The 20313-nt window shown below is 43.1% G+C and overlaps 1 protein-coding gene across 2 annotated transcripts in view; it reads left to right on the forward strand.

Moving 5' to 3' along the window:
• GNB5 (G protein subunit beta 5) overlaps positions 1–19032 on the forward strand; it is a 33636-nt gene extending 14604 nt beyond the window's left edge. For both annotated transcript variants that reach the window (XM_079953443.1, XM_079953442.1), the window contains 6 exons: positions 7771–7914; positions 10046–10137; positions 11871–11919; positions 13266–13362; positions 17904–18070; positions 18824–19032. In XM_079953443.1, coding sequence (XP_079809569.1) covers positions 7771–7914; positions 10046–10137; positions 11871–11919; positions 13266–13362; positions 17904–18070; positions 18824–18835 — 561 coding nt within the window. In that variant the 3' untranslated portion in view covers positions 18836–19032. The remainder of the gene's footprint in view (positions 1–7770; positions 7915–10045; positions 10138–11870; positions 11920–13265; positions 13363–17903; positions 18071–18823) is intronic.
• The last annotated feature ends 1281 nt before the right edge of the window (positions 19033–20313 follow it).

Here is a 20313-nt window from a genome sequence, read left to right on the forward strand (position 1 = left end):
TTCATTGACTATGCAAAAGCCTTTGACTGTGTCGACCATGGCAAACTATGGCAAGTTCTTAAAGAAATGGGAGTGCCTGATCACCTCATCTGTCTCCTGAGAAATCTCTATGTGGGACAAGAAGCTACAGTTAGAACTGGATATGGAACAACTGACTGGTTCAAAATTGGGAAAGGAGTACGACAAGGCTGCATTTTGTCTCCCTGCTTATTTAACTTATATGCAGAATTCATCATGCGAAAGGCTGGGCTGGATGAATCCCTAGCCGGAATTAAGATTGCCGGAAGAAATATCAACAACCTCAGATATGCAGATGACACAACCTTGATGGCAGAAAGTGAGGAGGAATTAAAGAACCTTTTATTGAGGGTGAAAGAGGAGAGTGCAAAATATGGTCTGAAGCTCAACATCAAAAAAACGAAGATCATGGCTACTGGTCCCATCACCTCCTGGCAAATAGAAGGGGAAGAAATGGAGGCAGTGAGAGATTTTACTTTCTTGGGCTCCATGATCACTGCAGATGGTGACAGCAGCCACGAAATTAAAAGACGCCTGCTTCTTGGGAGAAGGGCAATGACAGGCCTAGACAGCATCTTGAGAAGTAGAGACATCACCTTGCCAACAAAGGTCCGTATAGTTAAAGCTATGGTTTTCCCAGTAGTGATGTATGGAAGTGAGAGCTGGACCATAAAGAAGGCTGATCGCCGAAGAATTGATGCTTTTGAATTATGGTGCTGGAGGAGACTCTTGAGAGTCCCATGGACTGCAAGAAGATCAAACCTCTCCATTCTGAAGGAAATCAGCCCTGAGTGCTCACTGGAAGGACAGATTGTGAAGCTGAGGCTCCAGTACTTTGGCCACCTCATGAGAAGAGAAGACTCCCTGGAGAAGACCCTGATGTTGGGAAAGATGGAGGGCACAAGGAGAAGGGGGCGACAGAGGACGAGATGGTTGGATAGTGTTTTCGAGGTTACCAGCATGAGTCTGACCAAGCTGCGGGGGGCAGTGGAGGACAGGAGTGCCTGGCGTTCTCTGGTCCATGGGGTCACGAAGAGTCGGACACGACTAAACGACTAAACAACAACAACCTGTGCATGTGGGACGCGGGTGGCACTGTGGGTTAAACCACAGAGCCTAGGGCTTGCCAATCAGAAGGTCGCTGGTTCGAATCCCCGGCAACGGAGTGAGCTCCTGTTGCTCGGTCCCTGCTCCTGCCAACCTAGCAGTTCGAAAGTACGTCAAAGTGCAAGTAGATAAATAGGTACCACTCCGGAGGGAAGGTAAATGGCATTTCCGTGTGCTACTCTGGTTCGCCAGAAGCGGCTTAGTCATGCTGGCCACATGACCCGGAAGCTGTACGCCAGCTCCCTCGGCCAATAAAGCGAGATGAGCGCCACAACCCCAGAGTCGGTCACGACTGGACCTAATGGTCAGGGGTTCCTTTACCTTTACCTGTGCATGGGAGATGGTGCAAGGTTTTATTTTGCTCCTGGGGAGCTGTGTTGCATCCTCCCTGCCTTCACTCTTGTAAACACAATGTATTGACTTCCTTTCCCTCCTCGCCATGTGATTTCCAAATAAAGGAACTGGTTAGTTGACAGAACCAGGATCTGAACCTGCAGAGTTAGAATAAATTCCAGTTTGCTGAGCTTACGCTTGACAGGAAACTGCGGTTTATTAAAAAACCCAAAGTGGAAGCTTTCGATCTTATCTATTTCCCTTGCATACAAGGAAAGAGGAAGAAGGGGGTCCGTGAGAGTCTGAAATAGTTCATGTTGAAGAAGACAGACCAGCAGCATGACCAACGGTCACAGGCAATGGGAATTATAGTCTCCCACATCGGCAGAGCACAACATTGACTGCCTCCTCTATTGGCCTTGGATCTTGCAAACATTACATTATTTATTCATTTGTAGGAATTTTGAGACAGCTCAGCATACAAAATACCAGGGTGGAGTAGACTTGTAAGATAAAATACAAAAGCACAGTAAAGCATCCTCAGGAGTAAGCACAATGCGGCTGAATCACACTACAGGGAAAGGCTTCATGAATAAGGAAGTTTAAAGCAAGCGACTAAAGATCGCAGGGTAGAGCAGTGGTTCCCAAATGCCCCACAGACCACTTGAAAATTGCTGGTGGGCTACTTAATAATAATAATAAATTGTTTTTCTTCCTGTTGTATGAATTGTAATGCACTGTGCTGGGTGCGATGCACTTTTTAATTGTATTTTGATTGCTTCTTTCATTGATATAATGTATTACAATTTGAATTTGCACAAAATTCAGATTGTAGCACAATAAAATACGATATAAGAAATAAACATATAAATAAAAATTCAATTGAAAATACTTAATGCGACGGATATGCCTCTTGTGTTAAACTTCACTCCTGTTTCTCTCTGCCCCTTTCAAGGCTTCATAACTCATTAAAAAAATAACACGAAAGAAAGAGGCATTTGTTCTTTCTGGGCCTCATTGCCATCATTAACAGCAATATTACCAAGATTAAATTTATTGATTCTGTCATCCTATTAACTTTATGAGACATAATAAAACACAGATCACCTCAGGGCCGGCCCATCTATGAGGCAAGGTGACTGCCTCAGGTGGCAGTATCCATGGGGGACTGACAATGTCAGTCTTTCTTCACCTCCCATGTTTGTCCCTAATGTAGATCTCCCCTTACCCTTTCTTCCCTGACAGGGAGGGGGTGCTATTTTGGGGTCTGCCTCAGGTGCCAAGATGTCTTGGACCGGTTCTGGGATCACCTGAATGAAATCTGCAGACTGCTGGAGGTCCATGGACCACAGTTTGGGAACCCCTTCTCTAGAAGCTTAGGGGGTATCCAAAAGGAGGAAATTCTACAAAAGCCCTGCTCCAGGTCCCTCAGTGTGGACTGGAAACACAGTGCAAGAAGTGGGGATTTAATCCTTTCCTTCCGAACCAAGACCACTGCCCTCCCATGCTGCCTTTAGCAATTGAATGGTTAAAAAAGAGATCCTCAGATGCGTGTGTGGATTGAAGGCAGGCCCTATCTTTGGGAAGGTTGAAGCCTACTGTCCTAAATGGTTGATAATGTCCTAGGAAGCTGCATGCTATTCTCTCCTCCCTCCTCAAACTAACTAATCTCAAAGAGAAAATCCAGATTTTAAAACAGGAAAAAATAGATTTCTAAAAAGAAAAAATGAGCTTCAGAGTCATAGCCACAGAAAAGTAGAGCTTTTGGTGGCAGAACCTTCTCAAGGATTAAAAAAAAATAAACTAAAATAAAATACAGTGGTACCTTGGGTTACAGATGCTTCAGGTTACAGACTCCGCTAACCCAGAAATAGTACCTTGGGTTAAGAACTTTGCTTCAGGATGAGAACAGAAATTGTGCTCTGGTGGTGCAGCAGCAATGGGAGGCCCCATTCGCTATAGTGGTGCTTCAGCTTACTTAAGAACAGTTTCAGGTTAAGAACGGACCTCCAGAACGAATTAATTTCTTAACCCGAGGTACCACTGTAATCCAGAGGTTTTCAACCTTTTTGAGCCTAAGGCTCCCTTGACCAACTCCATTCTTTCTGAGGCACCCATGTGGGGCTCAGGAGCCCAGTTATGTCACCCCTTGCCTGCAGAGCCGACAGCCCCTCACCCTTTTGCGAACGCCCTCCCTGGTGGAGTATTCCCTCAGCCTCCTCTCCTCTCCCCTCTCCCTGAGAGTCCTTCGGGCTGCCGTCCTTGGTCTCTGAGCTGCCACTCCTTGCCCCAAAGAGGGGTGCCTTCCAGAGGCACCATTCAGTCACCTGCGGAGCTTATAGCCGGGGAGGCAGAAACGCGAGAGGGCATCAGAGGAGGGAAGGAAGGAAAGAGGGACAGAGGCCAGTGTTGCCCGCGGCACCCCTGACCATCATTCAAGGCACCTCAGGGTGCCATGGCACCCTGGTTGAAAACCACTGCCTTAATTCAGAGCTCCCATCAGAGCAATGGACACTCTAGGGACATTCTGAGAGAGACAGTGAAACATAGAGGCCACTTATGTGTTGCCCTTCTGAACCAATTTCACTCTTCCTGATGGCGGGGTCCACTTCTTTTTCCCCCGGCACACTTTCCCTTTTGGAAGCTTTAATTGCAGCTCTGTGTTTTGTTTTGTTTCTGCTAGTTTTCCACTACAACTTTTCCTGACCCTTTGCATATGCCCTTAGGTTTCGCATTGCCGTAAAAATTTCCAGTTGCAGGCTTTACAGTGGTACCTCAGGTCAGGTTAAGTACTTAATTCGTTCCGGAGGTCCATTCTTAACCTGAAACTGTTCTTAACCTGAAGCACCACTTTAGCTAATGGGGCCTCCTGCTGCTGCTGCACCGCCGGAGCACGATTTCTGTTCTCACCCTGAAGAAAAGTTCTTAACCTGAAGCACTATTTCTGTGTTAACAGTGTCTGTAACCTGAAGTGTATGTAACCTGAAGCGTATGTAACCCGAGGTACCACTGTATTTTATTTTATTTGTGATTTTCAATTTTATACATTTCAATAATTTTATAATCATTTTAACATTTCAAAACTTGACTTCCTTCCCCCTCTTTCTGCGGTTCCTTAAATTTATTTTTAAATATTTTCTGCATATCCAAATTAACTTAATTTGCTCATTTATTCATCTGCTTTAAATATATATTCTTATAAAACTGCAGGTTATTACAGTAATCCTGCCAATGCTCTTATCTGCTAACAGCTTATTTATAAATATTCTATAAACCATTTCCATTCTTTCATAAAAAGTTTGTTATCTGGATTTCTTGCTTTTCCGGTAAGTTTGGCCATTTCTGCATATTCTGTAAGTTTTTGTATCCATTCTTCTTTTGCTGAGACTTCTTCTTCTTTCCCTTTTTGGGCAAGTAACATTCCTGCTGCTGTAGTGGCATACATGAATAAATTTCTATACAGTTTGGGGAGTTCTGTCCCCATAATACTCAAAAGTTGCAGGCTTTAGTGTCACACAGGTATAAGCAGGGAAAACAGCACCCCAAGTCTACATCTCCGTCTAATTTGGGCTCTGCATTTGCTGTGATTACACCAGACACCTGCCTTTTAAGGCTACAATTTAAGCAGCACAGGTGGATCTTTGACTCCAGTTTCTGTGGCAACAGACACTCCTCATCATCTCAGGTTTATTACTGGAAGCCTCAGAATGGGAAATAATAGCTTACCCTGAGCTTCTTGCATCCCAGAATAGCAGCAGCTGGAGCTTAAACAGCTGTTGAAGAGAAAGACATAAGCCTGTTCTTGATTTTGCAGCGAAAAACACTAAAATAGCACCTCACATATTCTTATAAATTGCTCGCGGGTGGGGTGGGGGGGGGTGGGAATCCATATTTAGGCAGACACCCGTTATAAAATGGAAGAGAGATTTATTTACTTTATTTAATAAATCTGTATCCTGTACCCTCACAGGGTGGCAACCAATTAATAACTGCCAGTATACATAACGGTGGCAGTTTCTTATGTAAACGCTTCAGTTTCTTATGTATTGCAGTGTTGCATTGCAATTTAAACTCGATGGAAATCAAAATAAAATAGAAGAGATAAGAAAGGAAAGCTGCCATCAAAATGCAATTAAAAAACATATAGTATCTAGCAGTGTGTATTACGATTTGTACAACCGGCAGAAGATCATTGCCTGCCAAGACCCTCAGCAATTTTCAAGGGGTATATGGAGGGGGGAATTTGGGAGACATTGGTTTAGGGCATGCTGTGGAACATGATTTATTGCCTGTGCTGTGGCTTATAGAATGGAGCCTTTATTGCAGCTGAAATCAAGAGGAATCAAACCATCTTTCCCAGGTATTCCTGTCTGACTTGTTTGCTACGCAATACCCTGCCAATACAGTGGTACCTCGGGTTACAGACGCTTCAGGTTACAGATTCCGCTAACCCAGAAATAGTACCTAGGGTTAAGAAATTTGCTTCAGGATGAGAACAGAAATTGCATGGCGGCGGCGTGGCGGCAGCAGGAGGCCCCATTAGCTAAAGTGGTACCTCAGGTTAAGAACAGTTTCAGGTTAAAAACGGACCTCCAGAACTAATTAAGTTCTTAACCCGAGGTACCAATGTATGTTGATTGCCAGGCAGAGGGAAAGTATTTTCATTTCAGCCCCAAAACCATCCCAGTGTTTTAGGGCTGCCTGTTTACAAGGCTGTTCAAGGAGCAGAGACATGACATCAGGCCCTTTTTTAATGAGAGAAACGGTTTTAAAATGCAACCACAAGGGGGCAATTATGGACCCAGTCTAACGATCTTGAGTTTTGCTGAGCTGCTGACAATGCAGGGATTATAAAACTGAAAGGCAAAATAGATGTTCACTAAATCTGTAGCCCTCATCATTTCTCTCTTCCCACCCTTTGCTGGTTAAAAGGGGGAGATAGTAGTCAGCCAAATAAATATTTTTATCTGCGTGCCATACTGGACATTTCCATGGTAATGAGTTATTTGGAAGCAAACGTTTTGAAAACAAAAGAGAGTAAAATGAGTAAACCGATAACCTCAGCATCACCTTTTAAAGCCACAAGATATTTTATTATTAAAAGTGTGAATACCAGAAATCCCTATTTCGCCTTGAAAGAATACCAGGCGTTCCAGAATCACACAGACGTTTCCCATGTGTGAAATTAGAGCAATCCCATATTCTTTCCTTCTCGTACCACTATTCTCCGCATCTCTCATGTTCTTAGATTGTAAATTATTTGGAGCAGGTTTGCTTTCTGTGAAGCAGAGTCTGGGTTCCCCAACACCATGACTACTTGTCAAGGGCCCTGATATCCAGTGACAATTCCCCCAACCCCCTTGGTAGCATGGCAAGCTCCACTAACAAGAGTAAGTTCAATCTAAGTTAGGTTTGAAGTTACCATCTATCAGTTATTAGGAGGTGAGCCTAAGCCTGTTTCCTAAAGGAATGGCTGGGCAACCAATCCAGTGTTTTTCAAAGCTGTGGCATGCTACAGCTGTTAAATACTCTTCGTATAATTTTTCCATGCTTTTTAAAAAAGAAAAGAAACAAATATCATTAAAAAACAACAACTACCTTTTAAACCAAGGTACCTTTTAAACTAAGGTAGTTTTAAAAACTAAGGGACGCGGGTGGCGCTGTGGTCTAAACCACTGAGTCTGGGGCTTGCTGATCGGAAGGTCAGCGGTTTGAATCCCTGCGATGGCATGAGCTTCCGTTGCTCGGTCCCTGCTCCTGCCAACCTAGCAGTTTGAAAGCACATCAAAGTACAAGTAGATAAATAGGTACCGCTCCGGCAGGAAGGTAAACGGCGTTTCCGTGCACTGCTCTGGTTCGCCAGAAGCGGCTTAGTCATGCTGGCCACATGACCCAGAAAAACTGTCTGCGGACAAACATCGGCTCCCTCGGGCAGTAAAGCGAGATGAGCGCCAGAGTCATTCGCAACTGGACTTAACTGTCAGGGATCCTTTACCTTTTTAAAAACAAAAAGAGGAAGATTGTTGTGGTGTCAATGGTGCCAACTGCCTTAGTCATGGCGCCCCCTACTGGTGGCTCCCACCCCACTAGCTGAAGACCAGACTTTTAACACAAACTGCTGCTTTAGCGTGAAACTGTGAGTCAAATGAATGAGAATAGAAAGGGAAATGACTCAGATACACCCGTGCTTTAAATGTGAAACAAAGAATCCAACTTTAACATGAATCAGTGGAGACAAATCTTTGACAAATCGTGTCTTTCTTTCTTTTTAATAACAGTTCTTTTCTTTTGTTTCCCCCTTCTCTCCTAAAGATCTTGACTGCTAGTGGAGATGGCACCTGTGCTCTGTGGGACGTTGAAAGTGGGCAGCTTCTCCAGAGTTTTCACGGCCACGGAGCGGATGTCTTGTGCCTGGACCTTGCTCCTTCAGAGACAGGGAACACGTTTGTGTCAGGGGTAAAAGCAGATTAATCTTTATGCAGGATGGAGGGAGGGAATTGCAGGGGGAGACATGAAGCAAATGAAAATCTCTCCAAGTGGAAGAGAGTATTTCGTAATATTTTGCTAAGTGCCCTTTCTCCTGATTAAAGCAGGCATTGCTATTGTATCCCCAGCTGCACTAATGCAGAATGAGATTCAGGAGAATATAGCCCTTCTTGTGGCTTACTTGAAAGCAGGGCTGTGTTGGCGGTTAATCCTAGGAGCTGTGTCTGCTGCTTCTCACAATCAAATATTATTTCTTTTATAGAAACTTTTATCTACTACTTTTCAGCCCCCATAAAGGCACACAAGGAAAACACAATCCTGATACAATACAAATTTAGGAACAGTAAAACCACTCTTAACAACACACAGAATAGAACCTCAAAACTGACACTGTCAGCAACGTCAACATATAGCAAAAAAAAAAAAAAAAAACAACCAGCTCCCTTGGCAGCCCAATGGGCGTTTCTTCAGACATCCTAGTCCCAAGCCATTGAGGACTCTTTAACACCCAATTTGTCTTGAATTGGGCCCCAAAACAGATGGGAAGCTAGTGCAGAAGGGGCAGGCTTGTCATAATATGATCCAAAAAGAAGATAGACCAAAGCGTTATGTCTGCTGCATTTTGTATCAACTTCAGTTTCGGAGTGCTCTCCAATAGCAGCCCCACACAGAATGCATTGCAGTAGACTAATCTGCAGCTGAACAGGGTCCATATAACTTGTGACTAGTTCCATCTTCTTCAGGATGGCACAACTCGAGCCCCAGACAAAGCTGGGCAAATGCAGAAATTCAGAGCAGGTTATATGTCCTCCCTGAATCAGTTTGTCTGGATTAAGCCTTTGGTTAGCACATACCCAGTCCATCTCTGCACCCAGATAATCTCTGCACCTCCTTTGTAGTAACTGAAAAGGAAAGATGCCAGCATATTAATGGCACTCAATTTAAAAACTGAGGTTAGTGGATTGGGCGGGGGCAGAGGCAGTGATGGTGGCATCTTCTTGTCCCAGCTTCCTCCAGAAGAAAATTACCCTCTGCGTGATTCTTCCAGAGGAAACCTCGTGTTTCTTCTCTTGCCAAAGATCAATGGCAGGTGTGTATACTTATGTATCCAAAACAGTACCACCCAGGCACAACATGGAAATATCATCAGGCTCGAATGAATCCTAAGGTTTGCAGAAGTACAAACAGTCCTCAGCGGGGTAAGGAGAGGAGGAAATAAAACTTCAAGAACTGCCCAGTGTGTTCTGAGCATGCTCCATTGTTGTGGAAGGCTTGCCGATTGTTGACAAGTCAAACTCTTAGGCCCATGGGACGGGTTCTCCATCAGTGATTTAGAAAAATAGCAGAGATCATCTGGGGTGGTGAAAAAGACCTGTGGTTAATCTCACCCCCCTTGGCGAGGGGTATTGCATAGCAGTTCTTCTTGTTGAAATAATTTGATATTTGGCATAAAACAGGTCTGAAAGCAGCTCAGCACTTTCTGGAATGCCCTTGGAATGTGGAAGGAAGCCAGCACCATACTGACCTTCATATTCTAGTGGCAAAAATTGCAGAAGTAGGAAAACTCTTCACAGAACCATCCCCACTGTTTAAAAATATATTTATTGATTTGGTTTAAAAAAAAATGCAAGCAAAACAAAATGAGAGAAAACAAAGAATAAAAAATGCAAATCGTAAAGGGACAAAGGACAAAAGGACAAAGATACAGTGCAGCTTCCAAGGGACAATAAAGTATTAACTCGTACAAAGTTTCCCTTTACAAATAATAAAGATACATGAAAATAAAAGTATTCTCCACCTGTGAGTTCAGTCATTTTTTTTTTTTATTAAATCCCTGTGCAGAGAACCATTGATATTTCCGCAGTTTGCCTTAGGCTCGGTATATGAGGGGGGGTATTTTATTTTTCACCTTTCTGTGATGAAATTGAGACTGAAGACAACTTGCAAATAAAACTATAAATCGCAACAGACCTTCAAAATAAACCTGATGATTATACAGTAAACAGCATCATAAAAACCACCATTGGTTCCATAAGGCACTAGATCTGCGTTGATTCTTATTGAGGATATAACTGAATCTTTATTGACTTTTGTTTTTTAGGGGTGTGATAAAAAAGCCATGGTTTGGGACATGAGGACTGGCCAATGCATTCAGTCATTTGAAACCCACGAATCGGATATCAATAGTGTCAGGTCAGTAGGTCCTGTTACCACACATTCATGTGATTGCATCGAAAAATGGTTCGTTAGTGCTGACTAGCAAAATACCTGGAAGGATAATGTACAAGGGGGAAAGTGGGAGGGTCAGCTTTCCTCTCCACCTATCAAAGCTACCAGCGTCTCTAGCCAATGAAGGAACAGCACTGGCCCTGTGGAACAAACCTTTGCTTGCCAATAGCAGGGGTAGCCTGGTGGATGGAAGGCCCCCGCTACAGTGACCTCGTGGGCAGAGCCATTTCTATCCCTTTGTCACAATCCTGCACGACCAAGAGAAAATTCAAAGAGAACTGGCTTTTGATTAAAGGATTGTTGCATTTTGCAGGCCTTGGCAATTAATTAATTACATGGCAGATTAAAACTCTTTCTCAGCATTCCCTAGTTTGCACCTCTGTACTTTTGAAGTCATAGACTTTGCTTTAAATGTACTTGTTTTCCAGTCCGGCTGTCTCCTCAAAATGTTTTCTTATGAGCCACACAGAGTTGTTTTATTTATGTAGCAGAAATTAATGTAAAGTGGAACATGGGAAGCTATCTTACACAGAGTCAGCTTTCCAGGGGTTCAAGCAGGAAATACAGAATTAGTGCATCATCACATTGCATCATACATTGACGATATTTTTATAGCAAGCTTGTCATGATTATGGTTTATAGGAGTACTAATCACTTATAAAATTATCATGGCTTACCAGATCCACTGTTATATGAGCAGAGGATTTTCTGTAAAGAAAACCCTATCTTAATATTAGCAGTTTCCCTTTTTATAGTCTTTTGTAAAAGTAAGGTACAGTGCATTTTTCTATTGCCTCTCTTTTTATTTTCTATTGCCTCTCTTTTTCATTTACAGGCTTGATTACAATTAATGCAATGATTTGCAGTCGTTTTGATTGAACTTGCACTGTATCATCCAAGTGAAATAATTTTGCAACAGATAATGCAAATAGATAAATACTAACAATTGCTATTTTTTTAAAAAACCTAGATAGATATTACATAGGCATATTATCAATACTAAAATACTAATTAATGTATGCTTTCTGGTATGTGTCTTTGGGAGAGAAAATGAGATGTTACATTTTTCTTTGCTTGAAAAGACTGTGGGTTCTGGCTCAAAAATTCTGGTTTTGCATATGTGAAGAGCCATAGCTTGCTGTCAACATTGGCTGTTTCTCTTTACCAAAATTAGAAGAAACAGTTTGGAACTTTATTCATTATGCAGAAATGAAAGCTGTTGGCATTGGGGTGGGTGAGTGTTACAGGTGTCTGAGCTGACCTGCCACCTGTTTTGAGACCATCTACAATCCCTTGTGCCAGGTGTGCAGTGAAATCTGTCAGAGCTGCATTTCATAAATTTTGGGGCCATGATCCACTTTTCCCTGTAAGATAACCGCAGAAAGTGATAATTCAGTGTTCTAATTCTCAAGTCTTGATCATTTTAACTGTGGCAGTTCCACCTCAACCCCAACCTATCCAGGAGAACTCTAGGGGAGGGAAAGGGTAGGCAAATTTTGATGTTATGATTTCTGCTTTTAGATGTTGGATTACCACTGCTGCCTCATTTACCTCTATGTGTTCCTTGTTTTACTTACCTGCTACTGGATATCTGTAACGTTCCTGTATGCAGCATATAGAAAACAAATAAGAGTTGGGAAAACATCATCTTTAATTCCTATATTTCTAACGCAACACACTTTCTGTTCTCTGCATAGGTACTACCCAAGTGGAGATGCCTTTGCCTCTGGCTCAGATGACGCCACAGTACGTTGCCCTATTTCATTTTCAAAACCCTGGCCGTTTCCCAAATGAGGGCTGGGGGCATGATCCTCTAATCTCCCTGGCCATTCAGTATTTTATTATGGCTTGTTTATTTTGTACATTCTTTACTCGCCTAATGCTTGGTGGTCTCTAGATGAGTTGCAGCCCTTTAAAAATGTACAAATTCGCTCTCTGCACCCTGCAAAGAGGATGTGGTATCTAGGAAGTGTAAGATGGAACAATAAGGTGCCCATCTGTAGGTGTAGCAACCTGAACTAGCTGCAGGGGGCAAGGCTGATACATAATTGAGCCTGTTGGCTTTTTTCCTTAGGGATAAGTGACCATTGTGATTGCAGGCATAAAGTGGTTAAAACTGGGTCACCCGAAGATATATTGTTGGACACCAAGGGCCTCTTCCACAGTGAATTACCGTATTTTCCGCTCTATAAGACGCACCAGACCACAAGATGCACCTAGTTTTTGGAGGAGGAAAACAAGAAAAAAAATATTCTGAATCTCAGAAGCCAGAACAGCAAGAGGGATCGCTGCGCAGTGAAAGCAGCCATCCCTCTTGCTGTTCTGGCTTCTGGGATAGCTGCGCAGCCTGCATTTGCTCCCTGACCACTGGTCTTGCTAGCTAGGGATGATGGGAGTTGTAGTCCAAAAACAGCTGGAGGCCCGAGGTTGGGAAACACTGTTCTATAGCATAACTATGTGTCGTATAGCATAGCACAGCACGGCTCATCAGAGGCATAATGCATTCGCTCAGCAGCCTGGCAAGTGTGAAAGGGTCTGCACTGTGGCAGAAAAGTGGTTCTTAATGCTCAAAAGAGCGCATGGGAGGGTTAGAAGAATGGAGGGGGGTGGCGGGGGGGGGGACTTGGCTTTGCTTTGCAGCCAATTTAGATTTCCGCCAAGGCTTATTCTAAAGGCTCAGTAGGCGGCTACAAATACATCCGCATCTCATTTGAACCTCACTGCAGCCCTGGGATGTAGCTGAGCAGAGAGAAATCTGCCCAAGACCACCCAGTGCGTTTTCTGGCTGAGCAGAGAGCTAAACTTTTGTCTTCCCCAGCATCCCAAAGCAACAGTGACTTGTCTTGACATCATGGCAGGCCAGATATTGTGTCTTCCCCCAATGCCCACAGGCTTAAACAGGTTGGACATCTGCTGTAATGATGTCAGGTGATTGACAGGTGGGCTGGACCAGCTACTGGTCCAAGTTTGCCTTCGTGGGTGGGACGGGAGAGAGAGTTTTGTCCTGTTGGTATCTATCAATCTTAACGAAAAGCAGCTTGTGTGTATTAGCCTTTGCCTGAGCACAGATACTGTTTCTACTTTCTTTCCAGTGTCGTTTATATGACCTGCGGGCAGACAGAGAAGTTGCCATTTATTCCAAAGAGAGCATCATCTTCGGGGCATCCAGTGTGGACTTTTCCCTTAGTGGTGAGACATGAATTCTGACACACTTTTCTTTTGGGGGGCAGGCGGGAAGAGCTGTTCTATAATCTCTTTTCAATGTGGCTTCCATTGTTGTCACAGCTACAGAACCGAGGGCACTTGCAGATTGTGGCTACTCTGCCTGTGGGATTAATTCACATACTGGCAAATTCAGGTTGCTCAATTGTAGTCAGTTGGGAGCTTTTGTGCAGCAAACCCACTTCCCCAAAAGATCAAATTTATTGCAATAAGGAAAGTAGAAAGTCTGACAAAACGCTTGCTTTGCTGCATCTGCAGACAAATCAGGATGGGTGCTCATTGAATAGCCAGCGTTGTCTAATCTCCCTGCAAATATATCAGGAAGGATGCTCAATGAACAGGTTGCCTGGAAGTCCCCTTAGCTGGTGAAATAAACTTGTAAAACTGCTGAATCGTTTCAGGCCCTGCAGTCTTCAAGTGGCTGCTCTTGAGGCTAAGGCTGGTAGCTCATCTTTCATGAAAACAGTTCTTTCACTCCACTACATGCTTTTGGGAAGGTGTTGCTTTAGCTTCTGTATCCCTCTTGGCTGAGGAAAATTGGTTATAGCTTGAGCTGCAACATTTCACTGATTTGAATCAGTTGGATTGGTTGATTTTAGAAAGGTTCGATCTAAAAACAGCAGCAACACTTTGGGTGTCTCCAATTAGTTGGGCATCGTTTTATTAAAATATATTGTTGCGATGAGGACACTTTCTGGAATTAGCGTGGCTTTTCTAAATATGTTGACATTAGCTCAAACCTTGAGGAACTATGTACAGTATTGTGCAGCAGGCAACTTGTTACTTGTTTTCTAACAGCACGACAAGTGTAGTTGCGCAACATGCACTTTGAGTGATGAAGGGCAGTTGCACGTGCCAGCAGATTTTCACACCATCTGCTGCTGGTGGCTGTATGAACAAGGCATACTCTCTTTTTCCACAGAACATCCTGGGCGCCCATTGCTATTTGCATTCCACTTCCTTGGTCTGTTATGCAAAAGCTCATTCCCTTTCTTGGAAGAGGCAGAAATGTTTTGCACACTTGTCGTGTGGACAACATCTTGGGTCTTGCTAGTGAAGGAGGAGACTCCCATCTGCTGTGCAGCACATCCCAGCAGGTCCCAGCCCAACTCAAGGCAGGACGGAACAAGTTTCAGGGCGGATGGGTTCAGGCTGGGTTTGAAGTTTCTGCAGCAAGGAACAAGCGGAAATGGAGACCTCAGAGTAGCAGAAGTGCAGCCTAATAGTAATAATAACTATAACAATAACAACAACAACAGTAATAACAACAAAATAACTATAACAATAACAACAATTTATTATTTATTACCATATTTTTCTGTGTATAAGACTAGGTTTCCCCCCTAAAAAATAATGTCAAAAATTAGGGGTCCTCTTATACTCTGGGCCATCTCACCCCATTTTCTTAAATCTGAGAAATAAGGGGCGTCTTATACATGGGGCGACTTATAGAGGGAAAAATAGGGTACAGTGGTACCTCAGGTTAAGTACTTAATTCGTTCCGGAGGTCCGTTCTTAACCTGAAACTGTTCTTAACCTGAGGTACCACTTTAGCTAATGGGGCCTCCCGCTGCTGCGCCGCTAGAGCACAATTTCTGTTCTCAAACTGAAGCAAAGTTCTTAACCCAAGGTACTATTTCTGGGTTAGCAGCATCTGTAACCTAAAGCATTTGTAACCTGAGGTACCACTGTATTTATACCCCGCTTATCTGGCTGGGTTTCCCCAGCCACTCTGGGTGGCTCCCAACAGATCACTAAAAACACAATAAAACATCAAGCATTAAAAATTTCCCTAAACAGGGCTGCCTTCAGATGCCTTCTAAAAGTCAGACAACTATCTGACTTTTAGAAGACATCTGAAGGGACATCTGATGAGAGGGCGTTCCACAGGGTGGGCACCACCACCGAGAAGACTCTCTGCCTGGTTCCCTGTAACCTCACTTCTTGCAGGGAGGGAACCGCCAGAAGGCCCTCAGAGCTAGACCTCAGTGTCTGGGCTGAACGATGGGGGTGGAGACGCTCCTTCAGGTATACTGGGCTGAGGCCATTTAGGGCTTTAAAAGGTCAGCACTATCTGTGCTACAAGATGCTGCTCTGCTTTAAAGTGCCAGTAGTCGTCTTCTGCAGTGGCGCAGAGGAGCCTGAGGTCTTCCTAAGTCATCTGCAGCCGAGTTCTCCCAGGTCAGAGGATAGCAGTGCTGCCTTCTCAAACTCAGGCCCTGCACGCCTTCCCTTCTGCTTCACAGCCCTTGCTCTCATCCCCTGAAGTTGAGGAGTCTGGCTGCAGAGTTGTGAGACTGTCATTTCCTTGATGTTCCTTTGCCTAGTCCCCATCAGTGATTGTTTGAAAGGAAGGCTGATGCATCGGAGGCCAGCGGCTGAGCCCTTTCCTTCCTCAGAAATGGGTGTGGAAGGAAGACTCCCTAACCCTTGAAATCATGTTCAATTCTTAATTTTAGTTACTGCTTTTTTTAAAACACACACAAAATGTTATTACAATTTATAATTCAAAGCTCAGCAGCCTGAATTCATCAATCAATATACAAATGCTATATAAATTTTTAAAAACAACAACTACAAAAGCTCCCCACGTTATTCAGTGTAAACTCACCTGACGGGTACTCTTACTTTATAAAAATTACCACAGTTAAAAAAAAGGGGGGGTCACTAAAACCAAGTCTATTTCACATACAACTGGACCTCAAATATTTCTAAATCTACACCCCTCCTCATCCAGTATGATACCCATTTTTAGCCCCTGCTTTATGTGAGAACAGTAGTTTCTGTCACCAGTGGGTTGCATATGGAAGTCTGGTTTTGTTTTGCCTCTTTTTCTTTTTAAAAATATTTTTTATATATAGCAAGTTATCAACAACAGAAAGAAAAAAATGGGGGAGAGGAAAAAGAAAAAAGAAACAGCAGCTCACATTAATAGTACATTAACCATCAAACATCCATCTCATTTTAAATATCTAAGTTGATACACCATTCAGATGTCCTGAACAGATATCTCGATGAAGCTTGCATTTTAAAGAAATACCTTCATTTGTAGCAGGGACAGTTAAAAGTCCTCAGACCATTGCATAGTAGATGGTCAGTGTGTTTGTAGCTGCCTTTGAATCTGTTTTTAATTGTGTTATTGCTATAATTTTTTTAACCACCTGTATCCTTGCTTGCACACCACATTAAGCTATAAACTAGGTTCACTAGCCATAATCACAAGTGATTTGTTCCTCCCCAAAAAACAACCCATGATACATGGTTTTGCATTGTATCTAAACCAGGGCTTGTAGTTCATTTTGTTCCAACAAACCGCTTTTTGTAGCCACGTTTTGATCTGAGCTTATCAATCGCTGGAGCAAAATGAAACCAGGATCCCGGTTCAGCTGGGGGTCATGGTTTGTTTCCTAGCAGTGAGATCTAAGAGGAGTAGAAGATCATTCAGCTGGTCTCCAGGATGTATGTGGATTTGTGGGTGGAGGCAGAAGATGGCACATCCTTTACCTTAAATATTCATATTGACTTTCAGTTGTATGCTAATTGCTTATTTTTTTTGCATAGGCTGTATTATATTGTATTACGATTTGAATTCTATGGCTTGCAATAAAATACAATATATAAGAAACAAAAGAAGCCATAAGACAGAGCTCTTCCGCCTGGCTTTCAATTTGAACTTAACCTGATCTTTTATTCTCCTTCCTCCCCTCCCCTCCCCTCCTCTTTTTATGAAGATTACCCGCTCTGGGATCCCACAGCTAATTCTCCCCTGGTCTCCTCGCTGGCCCAAATAGCCCCAAATTTAGCCAGCTAGCCCTGGTGATAATCTAATGTTTATTGGATGGATTTCCCACCTAAATTGATTTTTGAATTCTGAATTTATTGTTATTCACGTTTTGTATTGTATTTTATGCTGTTTTTTGTTGCATCAATTAAGTGTTTTAAATTTGTTGTTAGCTGCCCTGAGCCCGGTTTTCGGAACCGGGAAGGAGAGGGTATAAAAAATAATTGTTGTTGTTGTTGTTATTAAAAAAATACATGCAGGTGCACAGTGAATTTCAGTCACTGAGCAACAAACAGAAAAATCATTAAGTGGTCCAGAAAAGAAAGAAAAATTTGGGGAACCACTGGCTGACCAAGATGTGAAGATTCGGCCACTGTCTGTACCCTTCCTTTAAAACATTATTTGCTAAAAATCAGGGAACAGTAGTACCTTGGTTTTCTAATGTAATCCATTCCGGAAGTCCGTTCGAGTTCTGAAATGTTCGAAAACTGAAAGTGGAAGCCTCAAAATGGAAGCCTCCATTCGGAAAACTCAAAATGGAAGCTGCGTTTCCTTTTCGACTTCTGAGATGCATTTGAAAACCGAGGCTTTTACTTCCAGGTTTTTGGCTTTCGAGTTCTGAAACGTTCGACTATGGAGGTGTTCGAAAACAGAGGTGCCATTGTATAAGCCCTGGAAATGTCGTTGTTCATGTAATGCCATCATTCTTTACGAATTCCTTCTGCAGGTCGCTTACTGTTTGCTGGCTACAATGACTACACCATAAACGTGTGGGATGTTCTGAAAGGGGCTCGTGTTTCTATCCTGTTTGGCCATGAGAATCGAGTTAGCACTTTGAGGGTTTCGCCTGACGGGACGGCCTTCTGCTCAGGATCCTGGGATCACACTCTAAGAGTAAGGGCTCTTCATTCTTCCGCTTCCTTCCTCTTTCCCCCAAATCAGCATCTCTTATGATTAATGCAGAAATAGTATGATGAAATAAAATGCATTTATAGCCAGCTTCGTAGTGTAAAGTCGTTGAATCAGAGAACAAGAGAAATACAGGTTTTGAAAATCCTTTAAAAAATTTATTCAGTTATATAATGGTTCCATAAATAACTTGGTCACATCTCTGGGAAATCCTTCTTAAACAAAAATGTCTTTGGTAAGCACCTAAACACTGTAACATTAGTCACCTGCCTCAATTGTTGCTGGTAATCAGTTGCAGAGAACCGGAGCTTGCAACGCTAGACGCCCAGTTTCTAAGAAGCTTCTATATGCAGACACTGCAGAAAGTTTTCTAATAAATCCAGAAATACACTATTTAAATTAATAATAATAAAAACCAGACTCCCACGAGAGGTGGTAGACTCTCCTCTGTTGGAGGCTGCTGTGAACCTTTGGCCTGCGGGTGATGCTAAACTACAACTCCCATCATCGCTGGCCATTGACCATGCTTGCTGGGGCTGATGGGAATTATATTTCAGCCATATCTGGAAGGCCAAAGTTTTCCCAACAACAGCATCCTTAAGTGGCTATATGAATGAACCTAAGAGAAGCATTGCCGTTCCCGTTGTAACATAAGCAGGTTGTTTTAGAAAACCGCAAGTAACCTTTTTTGATGCTCATCATCGTTTGACTTCTCTCTCTCTCTCTCTCTCTCTCTAGATCTGGGCTTAACCCCCGATGCTGTTGGCAGATACGTGTTAAAATTGTAATGGGATGGGGGCGGGGAAATGAACACCTCAGATCAGAAAAAGAAAAAGCTACAATAATGAAAGTAAATGCAACAGGGTGATAATTGAAAGATTGAATGCAACATTGTCAGTATTTTATCACGTTGTTGGCCAGAAACACTCACTATTGGTTAGAAAAGGTAATACAGTGGTGCCCCGCAAGACGAATGCCTCGCAAAACGAAAAACTCGCTAGGCGAAAGAGTTTTCCGTCTTTTGAGGTGCTTCGCAAGACGAATTTCCCTATGGGCTTGCTTCGCAAGACGAAACGTCTTGCGAGTTCTTGCGAGTTTTTTTCCTCCCCCCCCTTTTTCTAAGCCGCTAATAGCCGTGCTTCGCAAGACGAAAAAACCGCAAGACGAAGAGACTCGTGGAATGGATTAATTTCGTCTTGCGAGGCACCACTGTATACTTTTATCATACAGTGGGGGTGGGGTGGGGAATCTATGTGTGGTATAATAAGAAGCTGTTTTTACTTCTGTTTTTGAAACTACCATTTTTTTTAAAGAAATGGCTTAATAATTATCCGAGCCAGACCTCTGTCAAAATAACTGTTGGAACAGAATTTAGTATTTCATTGCACTTGCATGTATCTAGCACTTGCGTGTGATTGCATTTCTTCCTGAAGTCAACTTGGAAAGGAAACCAGAGTATCTGAGGGTTCATTCTCTTGTTCCATAGAAGCCACTAAGGGGAAAATATGAAGGATTGGCCCTTCTTCTCCCTGTCCTTCTGGGTTTTCCATAATAAGAAGATCTCACACCAGGGTGTATGTCATACTAAGCCCAAATCCCAGCCCCCTTAGCCAGGAATCTCTGGGTGAATTGTGGCCATACATTATCTTTCAATCTACCCTGACAGAGTTGTTGTGAAAATAAAATGGGAGAGTGTTATTGTGATGTGATAAGAGTGTGTGGGCAGGTCCTGATATGACACAACCTGCCCTCTTTCATATAAGACTTCGCACCAGGGATGAGGAACCTTTGGCCCACCAGGTGTGGCTGGACAACAACCCCCATCATCCTGATCATTGCCTATGCTGGCTGGGATTTGGAATCCAGCAGTGTCTAGAGCAGGGTTTACCAAACTTAGGTCTCCAGTTGTTTTCGGACTATGGTTCCCATCATCCCTGACAACTGGTCCTGCTAGCTAGGGACGATGGGACTTGTTGTCCAACAGCAGCTGGAGACTCAAGTTTGGGAAAGACCAATCTAGAGTCTCACAGGAGACCCATCCCTGCTCCAAACCGTTGTGGAGAAGAAGCACACTTTGTCACCCTTCCAGACGGTCAGTTTATATGGAGCAACTAAATGAGCCCTGACTCTTGAAACATTCCTTGGTTGCATATTGATTGTGAAGCTTTTTTAAAAATAAAAACACTATTGCAATTCAGACTAATTTAAAAATCAATGGGTTTTCTTAG

Source organism: Podarcis cretensis (genome assembly GCF_951804945.1).
Source record: "Podarcis cretensis genome assembly, chromosome: 14".
NCBI classification, from domain to species: Eukaryota; Metazoa; Chordata; class Lepidosauria; order Squamata; family Lacertidae; genus Podarcis; species Podarcis cretensis.